General features: G+C 46.7%; 1 protein-coding gene across 1 annotated transcript in view; it reads right to left on the bottom strand.

The window, feature by feature from the left end:
• The window catches only part of alox12 (arachidonate 12-lipoxygenase), a 32,561-nt gene that overhangs the window by 5,218 nt on the left and 10,220 nt on the right, over window positions 1–17,123 (bottom strand). The window contains exons 4-10 of the mRNA XM_068023973.1: window positions 16,481–16,603; window positions 13,231–13,337; window positions 12,327–12,496; window positions 10,331–10,474; window positions 9,249–9,452; window positions 8,128–8,214; window positions 5,122–5,291 (exon numbers count right to left, since the gene is read on the bottom strand). Coding sequence (XP_067880074.1) covers window positions 5,122–5,291; window positions 8,128–8,214; window positions 9,249–9,452; window positions 10,331–10,474; window positions 12,327–12,496; window positions 13,231–13,337; window positions 16,481–16,603 — 1,005 coding nt within the window. The remainder of the gene's footprint in view (window positions 1–5,121; window positions 5,292–8,127; window positions 8,215–9,248; window positions 9,453–10,330; window positions 10,475–12,326; window positions 12,497–13,230; window positions 13,338–16,480; window positions 16,604–17,123) is intronic.

A 17,123-nucleotide genomic window follows, 5' to 3' on the forward strand; every position in this document is an offset into this window, starting at 1 on the left:
TAATGGGTGATTTATATTACGTTTGGTGTAACTTTCTGATTACAGATCTAACCTAATCTGCATAGCTCAGTTTCACACAAGGTGACTAGCCCATCAAGACTGGGGGAGTGTGGGGGCGGGGAGGGTGGTTGCGGGTACACACAATTCTAAAGGTCTATTTCAAAGTATGTCACAACGTATGCCAGCCAAGAGCGACGTCTCAATTCATTCCATCTTCGCTGCCTTCGGAGAATACTTGGCATCAGGTGGCAGGACTATATCTCCAACACAGAAGTCCTTGAAGCGGCCAACACCCCCAGCTTATACACACTACTGAGTCAGCGGCGCTTGAGATGGCTTGGCCATGTGAGCCGCATGGAAGATGGCAGGATCCCCAAAGACACATTGTACAGCGAGCTCGCCACTGGTATCAGACCCACCGGCCGTCCATGTCTCCGCTATAAAGACGTCTGCAAACGCGACATGAAATCGTGTGACATTGATCACAAGTCGTGGGAGTCAGTTGCCAGCATTCGCCAGAGCTGGCGGGCAGCCATAAAGACAGGGCTAAATTGTGGCGAGTCGAAGAGACTTAGTAGTTGGCAGGAAAAAAGACAGAGGCGCAAGGGGAGAGCCAACTGTGCAACAGCCCCGACAAACAAATTTCTCTGCAGCACCTGTGGAAGAGTCTGTCACTCCAGAATTGGTCTTTATAGCCACTCCAGGCGCTGCTTCACAAACCACTGACCACCTCCAGGCGCGTATCCATTGTCTCTCGAGATAAGGAGGCCCAAAAGAAGAATTTCAAAGTAAGCATTTGAAGTTCCAGCCCATTAATGCTGTGTATTAGAGCAGGGTTGTCCTGGTGTATTGAGCCAGCACCTTTCCCTCAACCAGCATCACTAAAACAGATTATCTGGTCATTACACAAATCAACGATTCTCGGAAGACCACCATCATTAACAACGAGCTCAGTAGACTCAATGTGGACATTGCAGCACTTCAGGAGACATGCCTCCCTGCGAGTGGATCTCTAACAGAGCAAGACTACACCTTCTTCTGGCAGAGTAGGGATCCTGAAGAACCAAGACAGCATGGAGTGGGCTTCGCCATCAGAAACTCTTTGCTCAGCATGATAGAGCAACCTTCAAATGGCTCAGAACGCATACTGTCCATCCGACTGCTCACCGCCTCTGGTCCAGTACACCTACTCAGCATCTATGCTCCAACACTCTGCTCCCCACCTGAAGCTAAAGACCAGTTCAACGAGGAACTCCATAATAGTATCCCCAATACCGAACATCTGTTCCTGCTGGGGGACTTTAATGCCAGGGTTGGGGCCGACCATGACTCATGGCCCTCCTGCCTTGGGCGCTATGGCATTGGAAGGATGAATGAGAATGGACAGAGACTGCTTGAGTTGTGTACCTATCATAACCTCTGCATCACCAACTCGTTCTTTCACACTAAACCCTGTCACCAGGTTTCTTGGAGGCACCCAAGATCATGTCATTGGCACCAGCTGGACCTCATCGTCACAAGGCGAGCCTCCTTAAACAGTGTTCAAATCACACGCAGCTTCCACAGTGCGGACTGCGACACCGACCACTCACTGTTGTGCAGCAAGGTTAGACTCAAACCAAAGAAGCTGCATCACTCCAAGCAGAAGGGCCACACGCGCATCAACACGAGCAGAATTTCTTATCCACAGCTGTTGCAAAAATTTCTAAATTCACTTGAAAATGCCCTTCAAAATACTCCCACAGGGGATGCAGAGACCAAGTGTGCCCACATCAGAGACGCCTTCTATAAGTCAGCCATGACCATCTATGGCAAACGTGTGAAGCGGAAAGCAGACTGGTTTCAATCTCATTTTGAAGAGCTGGAACCTGTCATAGCCACTAAGCGCATTGCACTGCTGAACTACAAAAAAATCCCCCAGCGAGTAAACATCCGTAGCACTTAAAACAGCCAGAAGCGCTGCACAAAGAACAGCCAGGCGCTGTGCAAATGACTACTGGCAACACCTATGCAGTCATATTCAGGCTGGCCTCAGACACCGGAAACATCAGAGGAATGTATGATGGCATTAAGAGAGCTTTTGGGTCAACCATCAAGATGATCGCCCCCCCTCAAATCTAAATCAGGGGACACAATCACTGACCAACGCAAGCAAATGGACCACTGGGTGGAACACTACCTAGAACTGTACTCCAGGGAGAATGTTGTCACTGAGACTGTCACTGCCTCAATGCAGTCCAGTCTTTGCCAGTCATGCATGAGCTGGACATACAGCCAACAAAATCGGAACTCAGTGATGCCATTGATTCTCTAGCCAGCGGAAAAGCCCCTGGGAAGGACGGCATTACCCCTGAAATAATCAAGAGTGCTAAGCCTGCCATACTCTCAGCACTCTACGAACTGCTTTGCCTGTACTGGGACGAGGGAGCAGCACCACAGGACATGCGCGATGCCAATATCATCACCCTCTTTAAAAACAAAGGTGACCGCGGTGACTGCAACAACTACCGTGGAATCTCCCTGCTCAAGTCTTCGCTCGAGTCGCTTTAAACAGGCTCCAGAAGCTGGCCGAGTGTGTCTACCCTGAGGCACAGTGTGGCTTTCGAGCAGAGAGATCGACCATTGACATGCTGTTCTCCCTTCATCAGTTACAGGAGAAATGCCGTGAACAACAGATGCCCCTCTACGTTGCTTTCATTGATCTCACCTCGTCAGCAGACGTGGTCTTTTCAGACTAGTAGAAAAGATCGGATGTCCACCAAAGCTACTAAGTATCATCACCTCATTCCATGACAATATGAAAGGCACAATTCAGCATAGTGGCGCCTCATCAGACCCCTTTCCTATCCTGAGTGGCGTGAAACAGGGCTATGTTCATGCACCGACACTGTTTGGGATTTTAATCTCCCTGCTGCTCTCACACGCGTTCAAGTCTTCAGAAGAAGGAATTTTCCTCCACACAAGATCAGGTGGCAGGTTGTTCAATCTTGCCTGCCTAAGAGCGAAGACCAAAGTACGGAAAGTCCTCATCAGGGAACTCCTCTTTGCTGACGATGCTGCATTAACATCTCACACTGAAGAGTGTCTGCAGAATCCCATCGACAGCTTTGCGGCTGCCTGCAACGAATTTGGCCTAACCATCAGCCTCAAGAAAACGAACATCATGGGACAGGACGTCAGAAATGCTCCATCCATCAATATCGGCGACTACACTCTGGAAGTGGTTCAACAGTTCACCTACCGAGGCTCAACTATCACCAGTAACCGGTCTCTCGATGCAGAAATCAACAAGCACATGGGAAAGGCTTCCACTGCTATGTCCAGACTGGCCAAGAGAGTGTGGGAAAATGGCGCACTGACACGGAACACAAAAGTCCGAGTGTATAAAACCTGTGTCTTCAGTACCTTGCTCTACGGCAGCGAGGCCTGGACAACGTATGTCAGCCAAGAGCGACGTCTCAATTCATTCCATCTTTGCTGCCTCCGGAGAATCCTTGGCATCAGGTGGCAGGACCGTATCTCTAACACAGAAGTCCTCGAGGCGGCCAACATCCCCAGCTTATACACTTACTGAGTCAGCGGCGCTTGAGATGGCTTGGCCATGTGAGCCGCATGGAAGATGGCAGGATCCCCAAGGACACATTGTACAGCGAGCTCGCCACTGGTATCAGACCCACCGACCGTCCATGTCTCCGCTTTAAAGACGTCTGCAAATGCGACATGAAGTCCTGTGACATTGATCACAAGTCGTGGGAGTCAGTTGCCAGCGATCGCCAGAGCTGGCGGGCAACCATAAAGGCGGGGCTAAAGTGTGGCGAGTCGAAGAGACTTAGCAGTTGGCAGGAAAAAAGACAGAGGTGCAAGGGGAGAGCCAACTGTGTAACAGCCCCGACAACCAATTTTTTCTGCAGCACCTGTGGAAGAGTCTGTCACTCTAGTATTGGCCTTTATAGCCACTCCAGGCGCTGCTCCACAAACCACTGACCACCTCCAGGCGCTTACCCATTGTCTCCCGAGAAAGGAGGCCAAAGAAGAAGAAGAAGAAGAAGAGGTCATTAGCACATTACTGTTTGTCAGAACTTGAACAGTGACTACACTTCAAAAAAGTACTATGATGTGCTTTAGGCTGCCCTGAGGTTGTGAAAAGCGAGATAGAAATGCAAGCCTATCTTTTCCCTTTTTTCTTTCTCACCGCACAAGCAGAAGGAACACCCGCCCCGCTACCCCACTCCCAATTTCCCACACCACCACCCTTGCCTCGTTCTGATAGTGCTGGATGAACATACGAGCCTCGGAACAGGAGGAGGCCATTCAGCCCCTCGAGCCTGTTCTGCCGTTCAATGAGATCACGGTTGAGCTGCAACTTAACTCCATATACAAAATCTATTATTAACAAAAATCTATCAATCTCCAATTTAAAATTAACAATGGAACGACCATCAATTGTCATTTGCTGAAAAGACTTCCAAACATCGACCACCCTTTGCAGGTAGAAATGTTTCCTAACTTCACTCCTGAAAAATCTGGTTCTAATTTTTAGGCTATGTCCCCTAGTTCTACAGAAATAGTTCCTCTCTATTTACACTATCAATTCCCCTTAATATCTTGAACAATTGAAGACTAGCAACTCACCACCTAGAATTAGGGGAGAATTGTGGCTGTAATGATGCCTATTGGTCCAGCAGCTGGGAATCACATTCTGGTGTTAATGGTGCTAGATAAATGTGAGATTCTTGTAAGCAGGACAAAGCAGCTATCTGCTGCCTTAAACATTCACTATATCCACCACTGTGGCTGCACTGTGTACCATCCACAAGATGTATCGCAGAAAATCACTGAGGCTTCTTCAACAGCACCTCCTAAACTCTCTACCGCCTAGATGGGCAAGGGCAGCAAGTGCATGGGAACACCATAACCTCAAAGTCGCACACCATCCTGAACTTCATTGCTTTGTTGTTGTCGGATCAAAATCTTGGAACTCCCTCCCTAACAGCACTGTGGGTGTATCACGTTTCAAGAGGCAGCTCGCTACCTTCTCGAGGCCTTGCCAGTGATGCCCATATCCCGTGAATCAATAATTAAATAAAAACTCCAGCTCCCTGATTCTTAGCAGGAACTTACTTGTGGATTGCAAACCAGAGTTGGAGGCCATCCTCTTGATAATAGTATTCTTTTAACCCCTTGAGCCCACGTTCCTCCAAGTTATCTGGCAGGCACATGGTCCTGTAGGTGAACGATTGAAATGCTTTCTGTGCAATTACGTCCTGACCAACTCCTCCTGAGGAAACAACCTTGAGAGCAGAAGTAAAGAGGAATGGAGTAGTGTAAGATACCTTATTTGCATGTGCATATGCACTAGGATTAAGCATTGGCTTAATCTCATGTGATTAAAGTTTTAGCTTTCTTTTAACTTGTGGATGGCTTGCAGATTTGTACTGTAGCTTCAATAGCCCAGATTTTGTCATAGGAATAGCTATCAGCACCCACTGTTTATGAAGGAAAATAAATCATTCAGCAACCTCCAGCACCCGCACATGTGCTGTTAAGCATGGAAATCAGGAAGTCACTACCGCGTTTCCCTGATCCTCTGCAAGCTTTTCTACACCAGTATCTCGCTGAGAGACAAAACGCACGAAGGATGTGAATTTGTGGTACTTACCCACGAGTTACCCAGTAAATACACCAGGAAAAGGTTGGGCAGCTGCATTGAGGTACAAGTGAATTTTTAATGGCTTGATAAGTCTTAATTACTGCCAAACAAACTCTCTGGCCCGGAAAATTAAATTTTACAAGTGTAGAGTCTCATTCCTTCAGAATTTAATTATTGTTGGAGATTTCTTTAAATTTACAATTTTTTTAACTTTTTGTTTCTGTCTCTTTTATCTCTCTCTCTTAATACCATCTTTCTTTCCCTGTCTTTATTTTGCCAGGAAAATAGGTGAAAACCATGATGGGACCACTCCCTGACATGTTCCCACCCCTTCTGTGTCAGGAGCCCAGAGGTAGCTTTGCAGCAGGAGGTCCAAGCTGCAGAACAAATGAGGGTGTTTTAAACATTTTCCAGCAGTAATGCTCAATGCTCATGTTTACCTAAGCAGAAGGCATGCCATTGAAGCCAGGTCATAGAGACTGATGTCTTCATGATGCAATGCCTGCCACTCCCCTCCTGCTGAAGGGTACCTCTATTGCACCCCACCACTTCTGCTGTTGGCCCCTCAGTGCCCACACTGCGAATGCGGCCGGGGTGGCCAAATCCACAGGCTGTGGTGAATGAACATCCCGCCTCTGGAACCCGGAGGGCGTCCCTAATTGGACAGGACTCCCGGAGCGCCTTATTAATTGGCCACCTCCGGGAAGATCTACCCATCAGGTGCACTGGTGATGCAACCAGGGTCCTCAGTTATTTTAGAAGTGTTGAAAATCTCAGCCTTTGTTTCTCAGTGAAGCCTCTTCAATCTGATTGTTTGAAGAGGCATGCTGTTGCTTGCCCTGTTCACATCACACCGAAGATCCCCTGTAGCAGGCACCATGCTGTAAAATCTCTCCAATAACTGTAAGTTGCCTCTCAAAAGCCCATGAAAAGTCTTTGGACAGTTTCCAGGTAGTGAATGGTGAACGCCACTCCTTCACTGCTGATCAGAAAATCCTGGCCAATGAAATGATTAAACAGTTAATTACCAGAATGCTTTAGGGTTAGGATATGCTGGTCAATGCCTGTTGACTTGTTTGTCAATACACTAGGAAAGAAGATGGTCTTGAGATTGGAAATGGGACAATGGGCCTAAGATGACTAGTTAGATGTGTAATGGTAAACAAGTTAGCAGCTGATGTTTTGTAGTAACTACCTCATTTCTGAGTCATCATGAATCATTAAAATAACAAGGACAGTGTGCATGACTAGAGGTCTATAAAGATCTTGAGCTTTCCTTCACAACTTACGAAAGCGATAAGGTTATGCCTCTACCCAGGGGGAAAATTATTTTATTTCTCTGTCTGACTACAGCTTAGAGACAGTCTAATTTTAACTCAAATGTAAGCAAATGGATTTTGAGTGAGTTAAAATTGGGCCCGTTATTTTGATTGTGTCAGGTTTTGGTTGAACACAATAAGAGGTTTATGTTGCAACCATATTTGGTACCAGGTTTGAATTCACTTACAATTGTTATGACCAGGTGAGAAAGGTGCCTAGGGGTCCCTTTCAGCCTCACCTGGTCTTACCGTAACAGGGTTTAATTTTTAAACACTCCGTGTTTTCAGCTTCCCTTTGGTGAATTCTTGTTCACCACTTTCTAGTTATAAGGCAAAGAAACCAGCACAAACAGGCTTTCTTAGGTTTAAAGAAGAAAAGTTGAAATTTATTAAACTTAAACTCTAATTCAGTTAATGCCTACGGATACACAGCGCACCCACGCTAGCATACATACGTGATAAACACATGCAAATAGAGACAGAAAAGAGCAGAAGAACAAAATAAAGTGGAAAAGTTTGAGGCAATATCTGAAGAGTTTTTGTTACGGTTCTTTGAGCTCATTGTAGAGTGCTTGATTGTAGGTAGATCTTGCTTTTCGATGGGGCCCAGTATTCTTCTTAAACCTTGTTCTCTGTAGGAGACTGTTTCTCTCTTGGGGGTTCATGTGTCTTCAGTGGATTCAGAAGCTTTTGAGAAAGAGATGGGAGCAGACAGGAGAGATCTTCTCAATCCAGGAGCACAACAGTCTTTCTGAGTTCAAAATGTTTGTACATTTCAGAAAAACCCAGGTTGCCAAGCAGGTTAATCATGTGACGAACTGGTCTGACCATGTCTTGGATTGTATCACCTTAGCAGTCTCTGGAATGCTCCTTTTAGACAATACCTGGTAATCAAGGTCCATTGTGGATTGAATGTGTCAGGGAATGGTCCTTTGTCCTTCGGAGCACCATCTGTTAATATGCAAGTGTCTTTTCCAGCCACGGCTGACCTGTTTAACAAGACCTTTCTTCACTCCAGAAACAGTTTAAAATCAATGTTCCTGACAAAATTAATGTGCCTCATTCTGGGCAGGTGGGGGCCTAGCATGGCACAATATAAAGGAAAATCAAGGGTTCCCCGCACTTTCTAAAGATGAGAAGAGAGAAGGGATTACTTACTCTGATAATAACACCATTCTTGCCCAGGAGGTCACTTCTGGCCCGGGTGTTTATCTCTAGCGTGTACCTCGTGTGTGGAGTGAGGAGCTGAAAACAGTGAGCAGAAGAAAATGTCGTGAGGTCAACTTAATCCACAGCAGCTTTGCAGACCACGTTTGTAACTAAATAGTCATTCCTCATAACTCAAGTCTCCCTTTGACATTGGGAGATGGTATATTCCTCTGCCATCCTAAAATTTCTGGAAAAGGAGTAAAATTAGGCAGCGAGGCCTACTGTTGGCCCATCATCCGACCTGCATTTTGATCTCGTTGGCCCTGGTGAAATTGCAATTGGATGCTGCTTTCCCACCCACAGATGGAAGGCCCGACTGATTCTGGCCTGCCTGCTTATCGTTTGCCCAATTTTGCCGCTCCCTAGACTGGTATGGAGATGGGCTCGGGGACTGGGCCCCGAATGAAGCCCAGTAATACCTCACCCTCTAAAGGCCTATGGTTTGGTTGATCACCGGAAGCTGTCTTTGTTCCACCCCCACTACCCCATGTACCTTCCTGGGGGTGGTGGGGTGCGGGAGCAGTTGGCAGGATCCCATCTGCTGACGGAAATCCTAGCGGGAGCTCAGCACGAAGAGGTAGAAAGACACGCCCCACCCGCTACCCACCTCCATTGCCTACATGTCTCTCAGTCCAATCAAACCAATCTTGACTCAGTGAGTAGCACTAGCACCTCTGAGTCACATGGCCATGGGTTCAAGCTCCCACTCCAGAGACTTGAGCACAAAATCCAAAATCCAATTAGGGATGGGCAATAAATGCTGGCCTCGGCAGAAATCGCCTCCCTCCCATCCCATAAATGAATGAAAATGTTCTTATTTTTAATAAAACCAAGCCTCCATCTGCCCTCTTGGGTGAACGTAAAAGATCCCATGGCCCTATTTCAAAGACGAGTAGGGCAGTTACCCCTCGACCAGCATCACTACAACAGATCACCTGGTTATTTATTTAATGCTGTTTGCTGTCCGCAAATTGGCAAATTGTCCCACTTCAGCAGTACTTCACTGGTTATGAAGTGCATTGGTAGGTCCTGAGAACGTGAAAGGGACATGGTATCCCCATCTCCCTTACCTTAAAGATAGGGTGCACAGCAGGCAGTTGTCTCAAGGTCGAGACGCAGAATGCTTCTCCCAGCAAATGGGTTTTGCAGAGGTGGTAGACAATCTGATGCAACTGGAAATCGGAACTCCGCACCCAGATCTTTGCCAGAAGCCAGGCATTTTCCGGATCCGAGGGAAGGAAAATGGGATTATTGACTCCTGGGACTTGGCCAAGCTGTCGATGTAGAATGGTTCAGAAATAAAGCAAATTTGGAAGACTGAGCTGGAAAGAATTCACATGCTCCCCCACAACCCCCCTCTTCCCCATCCCACTGACACCGGTTGCTGTGCCATCTGATGTTGCTGTCTCAAATATTTTTTTCTCTTTCTCTGTCTATCAATCCATACTTGTCTCTCTTTTCTTCCTTCTGTCTGTTTTACTGTCTTTTTCTTCTCATCTGCTTTCATTCTGTCTGTCGCTTTGTTTTTCTCTCTCTCTCCCCCATCTCTTTCTGTCTCACTCTTTCTCTGTTTCTGTGACCTCGGCTTATGTATTTCCTTGTATATGTCTGTCTCTATTTTTCTCTCTCTCCATCTCCCCTATCTTTGTCTTTCCATTTCTCTCAGATTCTCTCTCTTTCTGCCCGATGTGTGTCTTTCTATCTGTTGTCACTCTCTATGTTTATGTTTCGCTCTCAGTATATGTCTGTCTTTGTTCTCTTCTATCTTTCTATCTGGGTCTGTCTCTCTCTTTGTATGACTGTCTCGCTCCCTCCCTATTCTCCCTCTGCCCTTCAATCTCGGTGTAACTCTCTCCCGCCCCCCGCTGTATTTCTTTCTCTGTATGCCTCTCTTTCTCTCTCTCTGCCCTCCCGGTCTCTTTCTATCTTGGCCTCTTTCTCTCTTTCACTCTGTATGTCCATTGGCTCTCTCTCTCTCTTTGTCCTCTCGCTGATTTTTCTATGTGTTCCTCTTTCTTTTTCATAAGTGTGTCTATTTCTATCTATCACTTTACCTTATGTTCTATACTGTGAGGGGTAGAATAACCCACCTGTGGGGAGCCTGGTACAGAGGAAAATGGTATTTAAGAAACCCAACCCATCCACCACCTACCTGAATGGCAATGGGCATCAGCCTATTCTCAGGATCCTGGTACAGCAGACAAATTGGAGCTGCAATGTACTGCTGATTTCCCTTTATTACATTAGCAGGAACTCCATCCAGGATCTTGTAATCCACAATGTAAATATTTGCTTTCTGAAACAAACAAAGGAATGTCCTCAGTGACCCTGGCACAGAACTTCACACTCGTCAGGAATTCAGGTGGCAAAATTAACTAATCCCGTGCTGTATTTTTCCTGGGAGTGTTTGATGGGACATGTAGAAGGAGCTTTATTCTGTATCTAACCCCATGCTGTACCTGCCCTGGGAGTATTTGATGGGACAGTATAGAGGGAGCTTTACTCTGTATCTAACCCCGTGTTGTACCTGTCCTGGGAGAGTTTGATGGGACAGTGTAGAGGGAGCTTTCTCTTCTCTTTGGCCTCCTTGTCTTGAGAGACAATAGGTAAGCGCCTGGAGGTGGTCAGTGGTTTGTGGAGCAGCACCTGGAGTGGCTATAAAGGCCAATTCTAGAGTGACAGGCTCTTCCACAGGTGCTGCAGATAAAATTGGTTGTCAGGGCTGTTACACAGTTGGCTCTCTCCTTGCGTTTCTGTCTTTTTTCCTGCCAACTGCTAAGTCTCCGACTCGCCACACTTTAGCCCCGCCTTTATGGTTGCCCGCCAGCTCTGGCGATCGCTGGCAACTGACTCCCACGACTTGTGATCAATGTCACAGGACTTCATGTCGCGTTTGCAGATGTCTTTAAAGCGGAGACATGGACGGCCGGTGGGTCTGATACGAGTGATGAGCTCGCTGTACAATGTGTCCTTGGGGATCCTGCCATCTTCCATGCGGCTCACATGGCCAAGACATCTCAAGCGCCGCTGGCTTAGTAGGGTGTATATGCTGGGGATGTTGGCCGCCTCGAGGACTTCTGTGTTGGAGATACGGTCCTGCCACCTGATGCCAAGGATTCTCTGGAGGCAGCGAAGATGGAATGAATTGAGACATCGCTCTTGGCTGACGGAAGTTGTCCAGCCCTCGCTGCCATAGAGCAAGGTACTGAGGACACAGGCTTGATACACTTGGACTTTTGTGTTCTGTGTATCTAACCCCGTGCTGTATCTGTCCTGGGAGTGTTTGATGGGGACAGTGTAGAGGGAGCTTTACTCTGTATCTCACCCCGTACTGTACCTGTCCTGGGAGTGTTTGATGGGACAGTGTAGAGGAAGCTTTACTCTGTATCTAACCCCGTGCTGTACCTGTCCTGGGAGTGTTTGATGGGACAGTGTAGAGGGAGCTTTACTCTGTATCTAACCCCATGCTGTACTTGTCCTGGGAGTGTTTGATGGGGACAGTGTAGAGGGAGCTTTACTCTGTATCTAACCCCCGTGCTGTACCTGTCCTGGGAGTGTTTGATGGGACAGTGTAGAGGGAGCTTTACTCTGTATCTAACCCCGTACTGTACCTGTCCTGGGAGTGTTTGATGGGACAGTGTAGAGGGAGCTTTACTCTGTATCTAACCCCATGCTGTACTTGTCCTGGGAGTGTTTGATGGGGACAGTGTAGAGGGAGCTTTACTCTGTATCTAACCCCGTGCTGTACCTGTCCTGGGAGTGTTTAATGGGACAGTGTAAAGGGAGCAGCTATCAAGAGGAGGACTTCGGTCTTCCCAATGTCTCTGGGAATCAAGATAATCTAATTTATTGTCGGTCAAGTGCTTTGTGACATCCTGAGGATGAGTAAACTGCTAAATAGATAAAGATGTGGGGTAGACATGATGGACCATCTTGCCTTTTCCTGTCCAGCAACGTTTATACGGTCACTGTTCGTTTCCATTTCCTTCCCTCTCAGAAGTTTTAAGAGACTCTACGCACCCCAGAGGATGGAAAGATAAAGAATTGTATTTCAATAGCACCTTTCACCATCTCAAGCTAATAAAGCACTTAAAAAAAAAGTGGTTATTGTTGTAATGCAAGAAACAAGGCATCGCACACAAGCGCACCTTAATTTCTTCTTCCAGTGTCGATCCCCTGAGTGACTTGCAGACCATATCATTTGTTACCGGAAACTTCTTTGGGATTTCCCTGCACCTCTCGATCAAGCACGGGTTGCAGCCATTCTTGAATTGGTATCCAAAAAACCAGTCCTCCTTCCAGTGACACAACACAAAGTCTGGACGGGAAGAGAGTGGGACAGGGGAAAAATAAATTCATCAAAGGAGAAGTGCACTCTACTGAATTGTCCCTTAACCCCAAATGCAAGGAGGATTTAAAGCTACACGCTGAGTGGGATCTCCCCCTTCTTGGTATGTTTGAGCTCTGTTTAGAGGCAGTTATTTTGTGTCGAGCCTCTCTTCCTGTGACAGCGTGGAGTCACAGATATTTTGGATAGGTTCCCATTTCTAAAACATGTAAGATACACTGAGGGAAGTAATGGGTTCCACAGTTTTGAGACTCTGGGAAAGAATAAGTAGGAGACGGTGCAATAAGTCTTGCTTTTTCCTGAGTAACAATCCAACGAGGAGGAAGAGTGTGTCGGGTGGGGGCGATTTAGAATTTAGGAGGAACAAGAGAGGAAAGTTCAGAGAGATAGGGTTCATAAAATAGAGAAATAAGAAAGTTTGTGCTGGAAAGAGATGACTAGGGGACTGCAGAGCAGGAGAAGGTTGAAGACATTGGTCCCGAAATTCAGGCAAGGAATTTTCCCAGATCTCCTGTCAGAGTTAGGGCAGAATATACATGGAACCCACAAGGAAACTTGAGGTTATTGTGTTAATCTATCGAATTCCCAAACTTAGAGTCATTCTGTTAGTCAATACAATTCTCAAATGAGGATTGTTGTCTTAATCTGTAAAATTCCCAGTGTCCGAGCCATTGTCTTAAACCAGACAAATTCCAATCTCTTACTTCCTGTAGGACTCTTAACTCTCCAGAAGATCCTCTGAAAGCTTTCCAGATTATCCCAGGAATTCCCAAACATGTTCACAAACTTCTTCAGAAAGAGTTCCCCTAAACTGAGCAAATGGACAATGATTAACTTCTTCAGTACCACATCTTACAATCTTCTCCTTACCACTTGACCCAAGGATGCTTGTTTCATGTGGCCCCCCCACCCCCCCACTCCCTCTCATCCCCTTCCCCCGCCCTTCCTCCAGTATCTCATCCAAAGTAACCATTCTTCAAGTGTCCGGTTGGATAGTCATCAGGTTTTATTGATCATCGAGGGAGCCAAGCCGAGCTCAACCTTGGCCTGGTGGTGCTTCCTTCGTTGTTTTTTTTTTCCCTGTTCCTAGGTCAGGGGTGCTGAGGCCAAGGGTAGCACTCCAAATACCACCTTAGCAGAGATCAGCTAGCCCCAGCATCAAACCTGGGCCCCTTGCTCAATATTTTGGCTGAGTTCTGGTTATCTGAAAAAGCCTTTGAGGCAATCAGGGCCTCAAGTGTGTCAGCTTTGACTCGATGGCTAGCATTCTCACCTCTGAGGTACAGAAGGTCAGAGGGATCTTGGTGTACTGGTCCATAGATCACTGAAGGCACCAGCACAGGTAGATAAGGTGGTTAGGAAGGCATATGTGATACTTGTCTTTATTAGCCGAGGCATAGAATATAAGAGCAGGGAGGTTATGATGGAGCAGTATAAAACGTTAGTTAGGCCACAACTGAAGTACTGTGTACAGTTCTGGGCACCACATTACGGGAAGGATGTGATTGCACTGGAGAGGATGCAGAGGAGATTCACCAGGATGTTGCCTGGCCTGGAGCATTTCAGCTATGAAGAGAGACTGAAAAGGCTAGGGTTATTTTCCTTGGCGCGGACAAGGCTGGGGGGGGGACATGATTGAGGTATACAAAATTACGAGGGGCATTGACAGATAGGAAGAAAATTTTTCCCTTAGCGGAGAGGTCAATAACCAGAGGGCATAGATTTAAGGTAAGGGGCAGGAGGTTTAGAGAAGATTTGAGGAAAAATGTTTTCACCCAGAGGGTGGTTGGAATCTGGAACACACTGCCTGAAGAGGTGGTAGAACCCTCAAAACATTTAAGAAGTATTTAGATGAGCACTTGAAATGCCATAGCATACAAGGCTACAGTCCAAGTGCTGGAAAATGGGATTAGAATAGTTAGATGTTTGATGGCCGGCACGGACACGATGGGCCGAAGGGCCTGTTTCTGTGCTGTATAACTCTATTGCTCTACATATTTCCAATGATATATGCAGCTATCTGGGGTAGGCAATTCCAAAGATTCCAATTCCACAACCCTCTGAGTGAAGTAATTCCTCCTCATCTCAGTCCTATGTGACTGTGATCTCTAATTCTAGACTCTCCAGCCAGGGGAAACATCTTCCCAGCATCTCCCCACTCAAGCCCTCTTGAGAATTTAAACGTTTCAATGAGATCACCTCTTCTGCACTTTAGGGAATGTAGGCCTAGTCTCAATCTCTCTTCCTAGGACAATCCCCTTATTCCAGGAATCAGTCTAGTGAAACTTCATTGCACTACCTCTAAGGCAAGTATATCCTTCCTTAGGTAAGGAGACCAAAACTACGTAGTACTCCAGGTATGGTCTCAACAAGGCCCTATATAATTGCAGTAAGATTTCTTTACTCTTGTTCACCAATCCCTTTGTAATAAAGACTAACATACTATTTGCTTTCCTAATTGCTTGCTGTACCTGCATGTTAGCTTACTGTGATTCTTGTACCAGGACATCCAAGTTACATTTGCGCCAGACAAGTGCCAGGCAATGACCACCAAGAGAGAATCTAACCATCTCTCTTTGACTTTCAATGGCATTACAATTGCTGAATCCCCCACTATCAACATTAACGAGAAACTGGACTGGAGTAGCCACATAAATACCGTGGCTACAAGAGCAGGTCAGAGGCTAGGAATCCTGCGGCGAGTAACTCACCTCCTGACTCCCCAAAGCCTGTCTACAAGGCACAAATCAGGAGTGTGATGGAATACTCTCCACTTGCCTGGATGAGTGCAGCTCCAACAACACTCAAGAAGCTCGACACCATCCAGAACAAAGCAGCTCACTTGACTGGCACCCCATCCACAAACATTCACTCCCTCCACCACCGACGCACAGTGGCAGCTACAAGATGCACTGCAGCAACGCACCAAGGCTCCTTAGACAGCACCTTCCAACCCGCGACCTCTACCACTTAGAAGGACAAGCAAGGGCAGCAGACCCATGAGAACACCACCACCTGCAAGTTCCCCTCCAAGCCACACACCATCCTGACTTGGAACTACATCGCCGTTCCTTCACTGTCGCTGGGTAAAAGTCCTGGAACTCCCTTCCTAACAGCACTGTGGGTGTACCTACCCCACATGGACTGCAGCGGTTCAAGAAGGCAGCTCACCACCACCTTCTCAAGGGCAATTAGGGATGGGCAATAAATGCTGGTCTGGCCAGTAATGCCGACAACCCATGTAAAAAAAAAAGTCCCTGTGACCATTTCCCGGTCTCTCACCTTTTAAAAAATGTTGTGCTTTCTATTTTTCTTACTCAAGTAAATGACTCCACACTTCCCCACATTATATTCCATCTGCCATGCTCTTGTTCACTCACTGAGCCTCTCTATATCTCTTTGCACCTTCTTTGTGTCCTCCTCCCAGCTTACTTTGTATCATCAGCAAACTTGGATACATTGCACTCAATCCCCTTATCTAAGTATTTGATATAGATTGTAAATAGCTGAGACCCAAGCACTGATCCTTGCCTTGCTCCACTAGTTACACAGACTGCCAATGTGAAAATGACACGTTTATTCCTACTTTCTGTGAACCAATTACCAATCCCATGAGCCCTCTTGTGTAGCACCTTACCAAATACGTTTTGAAAATCCAAATGCACAACATCCATTGGTTCCACCTATTTATCCTGCTAGTTATAACCTTAAAGAGCTCTAACAGATTTGTCAAGCACCAATGCTCTTTCATAAATCCGTGTTGACTCTGCCCAATCCTATTGTGGTTTTCTAAGTGCCCTGTTACCACATGCCTAGCAATGGATTCTAGCATTATCTCTACGACTGATGTCAGGCTAACAGGCCTATCGTGCCCTGTTTTCTCTCTCCCTCCTTTCTTGACGAGCAAGGCTTTGTTTGCAACTTTCTAATCCAGGACTGTTCCATGATACTCACGCCAAGTGCAAGGAGTGTTCAAAGTCAGAGCGCTTGTCATTATCAAATTTGACGTCTGGGTGAAGGTCATCCTCTGTTTCAGCATCAATGCATTTGACTACACCTTGTTTCCACACCTTCCACCTACAGTACACGAAGGAATCCATGTTAACACATTCTGTGCACATTTACACCCATACTATCAGTGATCTGGAGGGACTGGACTGTGGGAAGATGGTCATGGTTCCTTCCACCCTAGGGTTACCACCCCTGATTGGACATATATTCCTGGAGGTTTCATCACATGACATCCTCTGCCCCCAACCACCTGCACCACCATCTCCCCCCCCCCACCCCAACACTCCAACCATTCCTTGCCGACAAGTTCATCCTCACGACACACTGCCTTCCGATGCCAGTTGGAAAGTGAATCGACTCTTCCTCTATGAATAGAGGGTGACTCTTGACTCTCTGTCAAATAGTCCTCCCCCCCCCCACCGCCACCTCCCCCAACCCTAAGTCAAAAATGTATGTAGCTAGTAAATAAAACATAATGTTTTAAAAGCATGATTCTTTAATTGCCCCTGAGGTTTCGCTCCTGGATGTTGCTTGCAGCCGTGTCCTGAAGATTCATTTTCAATTCTGGCATCTCCAGGAACAATCC

Source organism: Heterodontus francisci, chromosome 48 (assembly GCF_036365525.1).
Source record: "Heterodontus francisci isolate sHetFra1 chromosome 48, sHetFra1.hap1, whole genome shotgun sequence".
Classification (NCBI taxonomy): domain Eukaryota; kingdom Metazoa; phylum Chordata; class Chondrichthyes; order Heterodontiformes; family Heterodontidae; genus Heterodontus; species Heterodontus francisci.